The sequence below is a fragment of the Corvus brachyrhynchos genome, unplaced genomic scaffold, assembly GCF_000691975.1.
Source record: "Corvus brachyrhynchos isolate BGI_N302 unplaced genomic scaffold, ASM69197v1 scaffold116, whole genome shotgun sequence".
Classification (NCBI taxonomy): Eukaryota; Metazoa; Chordata; class Aves; order Passeriformes; family Corvidae; genus Corvus; species Corvus brachyrhynchos.
In genome coordinates, this window is record NW_008240221.1 from 15626702 (window position 1) to 15636472 (window position 9771).

Sequence of the window (9771 nt, forward strand, 5' to 3'; positions counted from 1 at the left end):
CAGCCTGGAGAAGAAAAAGCCATGGGAAGACCTCAGAGTCCCTTCCAGTGCCTAAAGGGGCTCCACAACAGCTGGAGATGGACTTGGGACAAGGGCATGGAGTGACAGGACAAGGAGGAATGGCTTCCCACTGACGGAGGGCAGAGTCAGATGAGATATTGGGAAGAAATTCTTCCCTGTGAGAGTGGGGAGGCCCTGGCATAGGGTACCCAGAGAAGCTATGGATGCACTGGATACCTGGAAGTGTCCAAAGCCAGGCTGAACAGGGCTGGGAGCAACCTGGGATAGTGGAAGGTGTCCCTGCCCATGGCAGGGGGATGGAATGAGAAGATCCTTAAGATTCCTTCCAACCCAAACCATTCTGGGATTCCGTGATCCTCACAGGGATGGTATCCAAAAGATGGGACCTGTGGGAAACTTACACACTTCTGGATCTGCAGGTGGCAGCCAGGAACAATGACAAGAAAAATTCAGTGTTGAAAGATCCCCCTTATTCAGATGAAAGGTGCAACAGAGCAAATCTACACCAGTAAATTCAACACTACCAGGGCAACATTGCTGGAACTGGGTTATTTTTGCCAATAATTGGTTAGGACTGTCCATTAATTCAGCCTATTAAACCAGTCCCATGTGAAATATTTTCTGCTCATCTCTTGAGCTTGGGTATTGGCCAAGGGTATTGGTCAGGGTCAATTCCCAACAGGCACTTCAGATCTCCCCCTGTTGGATGGTCCAGGAGTTTAGCAGCATGGGTATGGCCAAACCATGGCAATTGTAATGAGGGTTGGAGATGGTATCCTGGGCTTTGCTGAATTTCCTACTATGAATGCAGTCATACCTTCATGTAGAATAACCAGGTCATGTTCAAGAGCTATAAAATCACAGAGTCATTAAGGTTGGAAAAGACATCCAAGATCAAGTCAACCAAGTATGATCTAGAATTGTGAACAAACCACACAGAATTCCTTTTATTTACCTGAGAAGGGGGAGCCAGACTTTATGACACTGGAAAATTAGCAATGCTGGCGAGCTGAGGGTGTGGATTCTGTCTTGGCTTCTCTGAAGTCAGCAGCCCTGTGTCAGTCTGCACTTGCTGAGGGTCTGTCCCATGGTATTTCAGAACTGAGGCTCCACCAAAAACAACCTTTGAAGCTGTATTCAGTCTACTCTTTGGGTCTATTCCTTTCCTTTCTGTTTCTCCCACAGGTAATAAATAGTTTAGGGAGCAAATCCTGAATTTCACTATAGCAAAATGAGTGTAACTGTAAACTCCTCAGTGTTTGTGAGCACACTGATATTTATGTGTGTGTGTGTATTTCTTTCCCTTTTTTTTTTCTCTCTCCTTCCCATTTGTAGTTTGATCACTCATGGTTTTGGAACTCCTGCAATATGTGCTGCCCTAAGCACTTTCCAAACTGTTCTCAGTGAAATGCTGAACTACTTGGAAAAGCACACATCGCACAAAAACGGAGGAGCGGCGGAATCCGGCCAAGGACACGCCAACTCAGAGAAAGCCCCCCTGCGGAAAACTTCAGAGGCTGCTGTGAAAGAGGGCAAAACAGAAAAGACAGACTAGCTACATCAAACAGAATCTATTTCGAGAGAGTCTTGCTGCTGATATTTTTTTTAAATATATATATCATTGAGGGCAATTTATCTCCAGTGGACCAAATCCAAAAAAGAAAAAGGGGGGAAAAAAAGAGAAAAAAAGTAAAAAGAAAAAAAAAAAAAAAAAGAAAGATTAAAACAGAGAGAAAGAGAGAGCGTGAGAGAGGAAAGTATTCAACCCTAAGAACAGCAGTGTACAGTAATTGTGTGATGAAATTGTCACTTTTTTAAAATTTATGTTGCTCTAAACTGCTTTTTTGTGCACGTAGTATTTGATTGTTCTGAATGATACACTAACACTGTTTTTTATAAGCACTTCTGGACTTGGCTGAGGTGGCACATGAAATTTGAAGCACTTTCTTCTCCGGCAGCAGAGTTAGGGTCAGTGCATCAGTTGTGGGACACGCAGTTCCAGCATCCTGACTTTGCTTGCATGCTGGATAGATTGAAAGAAGGGCTTCCTCTGGTCCATCGGAAATGCCTGATCTACTCACCTTTGGGAAAACAATATGGAAATCTGGCAAAAGAGGAATTCTTGGGTCATGGGACAAATGACCTGTTGTACATGGGAATGTACAATAAAGCTGCACTGGAATGAGGCCAGAACCTGTTGGGAATCTGTCCTGACCATTCAAGCAGCAGCCATGGTGTCTCTTGTGAAAGGAGCATGGCAGACTAAAACGAAAACAAACCTTGATAGTCTCAGTAAGAGCCCTGATCCCTCTGTGAACTTCAGTTTAAATGACAGCATGGGCTTCTGTCCTCTATTTTCTCAGCCCCTGGCCCCACAGCACCCTGCCATACCTGGGTCTCTGTTCAACATGATCAATGCAGGCAATTGGAGTCACCTTTTGTGTTGCCTTGATTTTATGATGCTTTCTTTTCTTCAACAGCTTGTTTCCACAGCTTTATTGTCTTTATAAATCCAGCTGAAGTGCAGAGGTCTAACAGAATCCACTCACCGGAAATAAAATAAAAACAAAATGACAAATAAGACAGATTGGCTTAGTCCACAGCAGCTGACTGGTAATAACCTTGCTAATGTACTTTTGAAATATTACTTTACCACCTACCACACATCCTCACACAGAGAACATGGGAGGCATAGTTTGAGCTCAAGCCTCTTTGAGTCAAGGGATTTTTCCAATCACATTCTAACTCTTTCTTCAACAAGACCTTTATTTCATTCCTTTTCTTGTTTCTCTGACATCACTTGATTGAGGAAGTTAGGAAAGAATGGTGTTACTGGGAGGGCTTGATGTTGTCCATCTAAACTCTCTTTAAGATCAGCTGAACCAGACCTTTTCTTCCAAGGGACAATTCAACTCCTTCTGTGGTAGGAACTAATACAGTTGTCCATGTGTAAATGTTTAGAGCCATTTGAGATGTTTTAGGTATCTAAGACAGCCACAGAGTTTGAAAGTTATGACATGAAACCTTTAGGAGAACTGGGCTCACCTGGAGGAGGAGCTGGAGGATCCCAGAAACAGCATTAGATAACTGTGGGTGACAAAAGCTCTCACACAAATTTTAGCTTTCTGGAAGATGTTAACATGTATTACACCTTGGATGACCAGTTTAGACAAAACCTAGGGACTGTGACAAATACCTGAGTGTGTTTAGAGACAGATGCAAGGAATCAAACTGAATTAACAAGATCACCCTCACCTTTCAAATTACAGAAGGCAGTAGAGTGATGATGGTATGATGCTGTTCCTCTCAAGGTCAGTAAGGACATTGCCACCACCATGAGAAAACACTCTAGAAAGTAAGGAGTCCCTGATTGTTTATTTAAAGAAACCTGGAAAAAAATCCTATGCTTTTGCCTAGATTTGTCCTTGCTCAGGGTAGGTGTATAACTCAGACACCTGCTTTAGTGCTGTCCAGGCACCATCCTGCATTGAGGGAATCAGGTGTATCTCCATGGACTCCATCTCCTTAACACACCAAGATCAGATAAGTGCCTCAAAAAATTAAACTTTATTAAATGGATTTAATGAATTTATACTGGTACTTCTGCAGAAATGAAATGTTAAAATCAAATGAACAGTCCTCAGAGATGTCTTCAGCAGAAACATTGTGGAACTGTCCTAGAACATGAAATACTTGAGTGTGAAAGTAGGTAATCATGAAAGGAAACTCATTCTGCTTTTTCTATTGCCCAAACTGAGGGAGAGGAAAGGGAAAAATCAGAAGTTTGACTGTGTCAGATAGGCAGATTTGCCACATCTGTAAAACATGTGCTTTAAAACAATTTAATTTGAACCCCTATTTCAAGATGTGGATAAATTTAAATTACATTTTGATGGGGTAAAAATATAAGAAAAAGGTTTTTAAAATCCTTTTTAATTTTCTCCAGGAAAATACCAACTTTTTGGAAAAGGAGGAATAAACTGTTGGGCAGATAAATCTGTGAAACTCATGTGAAAGCAGCATTTTATTACCATCAAATTAAAATGTTTAATATTGGAAATAATATGTATATAGCCTTAAATGAAATATTTGCCTATTCAGGATATTGTCCAAAGTCCCAACAATAATTTATTTCAAGACCTGCGTCTTTTGCTGTTACATAATCACTAAGAGTGTCTGCTCTGCAGGCAACAAATTATTTTTGGCCTGGATTACCCTTTGATCTATTAATATTAATAAATCTGAGCACACTTCAAGCTCCAGAACTTCCAGTTTTTGACTTAATGGCCCTGTATATTTTTGTTGATGTTCAATACAGATCTGATTCAACCTGATTGAACTGCTGTATGTTCTTAACATTAAGAAGTTTTTTCTATTTCCATGCCATGCTTTCTGGTTTTTCCCTTAGTATATTAGCACATTTTAAAAGCAAAACTCTTTTTTAAATGTGGCTGCAGGTTTGTTGACGTTGACAGGCTCTATTTTTTATTTTAAATTGCACTTAATAATTTTATTGAGTGAACAATAATTATCACTGCTTTTTCTGCTGAACTAGCTGTCAAAGCAGTTTGGTGTCAAAATGCCTTTAGTTTTTGAAATTGGAACTTTCTGTGAGCTTTTGAGCAATGAATTCACTGATGTTCCTGTTAAAATCTCAGCCTAGGTTCTCATCCACTTACACTCCTGTGCTGTCCATGGGAACATGCCCATGTTCTCATGTTGTGCTTTTGGGTTTTTTATTATTTTCTTAGTTCTAGTCTCTGTGGAAACACTGTCATCTCAAAACACTTTCATGACCTAGATTAGCCTGAAGGAAGTTCATGATTTGAAGTTAGTGGGTGCTCAGTGGTATCATATTCAAGTATATTTTTACCTCTTTGACTTGGAAATTTATGTGCTCAGAAAAAGAAAAAAAAAATCTTTCTTTAAGAGATTTTGAAGTGTTTATTCAATGTCAAAATCATCAAAAGAATAGAGAAAACTCTCCAAAGTTTCATGGACAGGACAACGAGTCATTATGACTGTTGGACCCCAAAAATTGATTCATAACCCAAGTGCTGTCTGGGTAGCTGGACCCTGTTGTGCTTCAGCTCATTGCTCAGCTCTGTATGAGTTACACCTTTCCTACCACCAATCTCAAAACATTTTAAGTAGGTCCCTGAACTTACTCCTTATCCTAAACTCTGGCACATTTGACTCACAAAGACCAGCTTCTGACTCTTGGATTTATTAGCAAGTCACTGACTTGCTAATAAACACACTGACTAACTACAAATTTATTTTTCTGGAGCAAGGTGTTACTCACTGTGAGTACAAACAGCTCTTGTGCTGACTAAGCTCAGAAGGTGAATCTGGCAGAGTAGGAGCAACATTCTCACCTCTGCCCCGAGATTTGGTTCTCTGTTCACAGAGCCCTCCTTTAGCACTATTACATGACAGACACGTAGAAAAGGGAGAGTTTTATCAGATGTTGAGAACTGGAACAGAGTTCATGTGGCCTGTTAAGGGGAGTGAACAACAGACAAGCAGTGATGACCCTGCCACCTACAACTGAAGACTGTCAAGAACTTTGTCCTTCATGCTGCCATCTTTAACCCTAACACCTTCTAGGTGTCATTCTGTTGCCTTGGAGAACTGGCAGAAAGGGTGAATTTAGACCTTTCATTTGCTTCCTTTATAAAGATAAACTCCAACATTTGTTGGGAAAATACTTCAGCTCTCCAAATCAACATGGAATCTGCTCTTTGAAGCTTCTCTTTAACTTTTCCTAAATCCAGAAAAATCTGCTACAAAGCAGGCACAATGTATAGTCCTTCCAAATCCTGGACCTCTGTGTAAATATTTCCCCAGTTCATCTCTTCCTTTGGACGTGACTCAGTGGCATAGGCGCAGCTCACAATTTTGCAGCCAGGCTCAAGAAGGGCTGTTTATTGTCCTAAGAGCCAGTTTTAACTTTACAATCTCTAACCACTATTTTTTTTTTGTTTGTTTGTTTCCTAATACCAACAAGCAATTTTGGTCTTAGATGTCTTAGGTATCCAAAAGGGCTGCTGGTGAATTCCAAGGTCATTTGACTTTCATTTATCCTTTGGATAAATAGTTCTTTATTTCTAAGGACAAGAAGAAACAGCATTTATAGAAGACACAAGCCTGCAACACGAGGAAGAATCAATAAATTATACAGGAACTGTATTTATAAAAGTATCCTTTGCCTCTGCCCTCATTACAGGTTGAACAAGAATTCACACACAGCTGAGTGGGGAATGAGGGAGGAAGATAAAGTCATTTTCCTTTACCAGGTGAAGGTCATTTGGAGAGGTCTGATCTTTTTTATTGCTATTCTTTACTTTTCTTTATTTTGTACAATTAATTCTGTTCTGTACAGCAGCTGTTGTGATTGTATTTAAATGTGAGTGCGCACTTGGTCACCAACAAACAATGTCCTATTTATTGCTTTGGAGTTTTGTTTTGGTTATTTTCCTTCCACTTAATTTAATTTATAATTCAGTGGTGAAAAACATAATCTTTTATATTTCTATTTCCTATACAAGCTACCTGTTTTACATGAGTCTATGAAGATAATGACCACATTTGATCAAACATTTCACGGCAATAAAATCTATGTTGATTTAACCCTGATCTGTGTGGTGCTTCGAAATAATTTCCATCTCTGAATAAAGATTGTCAAACTTGACCAGGAACAAGGTCTATGACATTACAGGACCTGGAATTTTCATCTAACAGGTAAGACATACAAAGCAGAGAAATGACAATAATATCATTCCCATATTACAGCAAGAAAATCAGTTTTTACAGAGATTAAATTTGGGATTTATCCCACTTAAATGTGGCTATGTTAAATAGTTATCTCATCTAGAATCTGTTAACCAGATTTAATGGTTGTGTGTAAAGAGAAAGATTTAATGGAAGGCAATTTGTATTGTCCTAAAACAGGAAATCAGACTGGTTGGGATGAATTATATTACATTAGTGGTAGATTAGATTAGGAAAAGTAACAGGAGTCCTCATGTCTACTAACTCATAATGGATACACCCTAGAAAACTTGCTAACCCTTGACATTAAATATTTAGAGGTCCTCAGAGGTGCCTTTCCCATAATTGCATGGAAAGATTGTGACAATGCTGGCAATCAAATCCTCATCTCCACAGTCTCAAACTAATTATTTAATCTTCTCCCTGAAAGTTTACAGCAGTTCATTTCCAAATCCTACTTCAGCCAAGGGCCTGGGCTAACTGCCACTGCTCCCACTTCAGATTTTGATTCCAGTGTTGTGCCACAAATTTTGACTCTTGAGTAAAAAAAAAAAGTCTTTAGATGTAAGTGGTATTCTCTTTAAGGTATGACTTGAAGAAACTCTAGCTCAGAGTTTTAGCTAAACTTTCCAAACGTTTTTTAAAAGCAGTTTTCCAGACATACAGTTTCAAAACTGTTTGGGAACCTGATGACAACCCTTCATTCTGTGTTGTTTCAGTGCCTCTTGCAGAATTGACTTTCTGAGCAAGTCTAGACAACACACCAAGGGCAAAGCTGCAGTGGCAGAAACTTCAAGACTTCCAGGTAGAAAAGGAAATGGGTTGGGAGGAAGTTCCCACATATTTAAACTTATTTTATCCAACTATCACCTCTGTTACCTAACAAATGAACTCTCAGTAATTAATATTCCCCCTGTAATCTTCTAGGAAATACAATTCCCCAGGTGTTACAGTGAATTCCTCTAATCAATTCTGTATGTGCTCTTCTCCAAGAGAGAAGAGCAGTTGGTATCCAAAATCAGAGGAAATGCAACTGTAAAAAATTCACCCATATTTTAAACACAGTCACATGAGAGGCTGCCTTTCCTATCTCTCTTCACTTTGGTGTGTTAATTTTTCCACTCACTCCATTAAAACAAAAAGAAAACAATTCTACCGAGGCTTGCAGAGGTCCAGTGCCAAAATACAAGTCAATATGCACAAGTAGCCTCTAAGTAGTAGGCAGTGCAACATACAATAAGATGAAAAGGGAAAAATAGTGATAGGAAAAAACAAATCCCTGCCAGATTTTATATGCAAACTGCGTACAGAGAGCTTGGGCAAATTTGCATTCAAAGTAAGTGACCAGGCAAAAAAATAGATCAAATCTGTAAAATACTGAGTGTCCTGAACTCCAGGAATTAGCAGAGTTGTTCAAGTATGTATGGTAATATTATTCTTTGTGCTCAACAGCAGAGCTCCCACTTGTTATAAAGGCTGGAAAGTACAGCTCAGTTTCTAGGCAGGCACCAAAAGCCTAATCTAACAAAATGTAACCTCTTAACTCCTATTCAGGTTCACCTTCCCATAAAAAGACACGAATAAGAAATTAATGGGAACTTCAAGCCTTAATGGAAAGGGCATTTTGCTCTGAGCAGAGTTTATGTTGTGGTATTTTTTAATGGAAAGATATTTGAATTAGTGATATATAAATGCAGCTCCTGAAGCAACTCAAAAAGTCAAGGTTTGGAGGCTGGCCCTGTCTACCCTGGCTTGCCACTGCTTCCCTAGAAGGATCAGGGTCTTACAGCTTCACTGCATCTGTCAATGCCTTGTGTATACTTTGGATTCTTAAGGAAACCTGAAATGGTGCTGAGCATCATCTCTCAGTAAGAATAAATGTGTATTGCAGCATATTCATGTGCTGTCTACATGCACAGTAGTAACATTTTGGTTCAGAGGCCCCCAGGTAGGAACTGGGGTTGCTTAATCTGGAGAAAAGGAAGCTGAGGAAGACCTTTTTGGTCTCTACACTACCTGAAAGAAGGTTATGGTCAGGTGGGTGTCAGCCTCTTCTCACAGGTAGTAAGTGACAGGAAGAGAGGAAATGGCTTCCACTTGCACCAGGGGAGATTTAGATTACATATTTACAAAACTTTCATCACGGAAAGTGTTGTAAAGCATTGGAACAGGCTGCCCAGGGAAGTGGGGAAAATAACATGTGGAAGTGGCACTTGAGGACATGGTTCAGAGTCGAACATGGCTGTGACAGTTGAACTTGATGATCTTAAAGCTCTTTTCCAACCTTAACGATTCAGTGATTCTGTGATCCAAAGCCTTAGACTGGGCATGTGATGGCAGGAGGATGGTCCCATTATTGCTATCACCCAGAGCTATCTAGTTTTCACATGTGGGCTTTTTTTTTACTAATTAATGCATTTAACACAAATATTAATGAACCACTCTGGGCCATCATTATGGTCAGATAAATTAAGGTGTTATCAAAGCACAGAGCCTTTGCCAATTAACACTCAATGTGAAGCCAGTAATAAAACTACACAGAAAATTAGGAATGGTCAGTAGTGAGAATGTTAGTGGAACTGGATGCTCTGTGAATAAACTGCTGGAAGTATGCCAAGATATCATCTCCTTATTTGTCAGATTTGGATCTGGGAAATGAGTGGGAAAACTTTCCCTTGAAAATTGCCTATGATGTGAAAATAAAAATGAAAGATAACAGAGATAACAGATAAAAATCTTGCACAATGAGCTAGGGACTGGTGTATGAGGAAAACAGGTTAAAAATTATGGGGTTTGAATCACATTAAAAGTTTATGTTTCTCCCCCTTTATTCCTATCAATTAAAACAGAAACTATAAATGCTGTGTGACAAAACCACTTTTGAAAACTGCATCGGGGGATTGATGCTTGTGGTGGCATCAATTGTTTTGAGTAAATAAAAAATATTTCATGCCTGATTTACAGCCAAGTACACTG

The 9771-nt window shown here is 39.4% G+C and overlaps 1 protein-coding gene across 3 annotated transcripts in view; it reads left to right on the forward strand.

The window, feature by feature from the left end:
- The window catches only part of TFAP2D (transcription factor AP-2 delta), a 52400-nt gene extending 45740 nt beyond the window's left edge, over positions 1 to 6660 (forward strand). For all 3 annotated transcript variants that reach the window (XM_008641843.2, XM_017745080.1, XM_017745082.1), the window contains one exon: positions 1357 to 6660. In XM_008641843.2, the coding sequence (XP_008640065.1) occupies positions 1357 to 1576 (220 nt within the window). In that variant the 3' untranslated portion in view covers positions 1577 to 6660. The remainder of the gene's footprint in view (positions 1 to 1356) is intronic.
- Positions 6661 to 9771: the final 3111 nt, after the last annotated feature.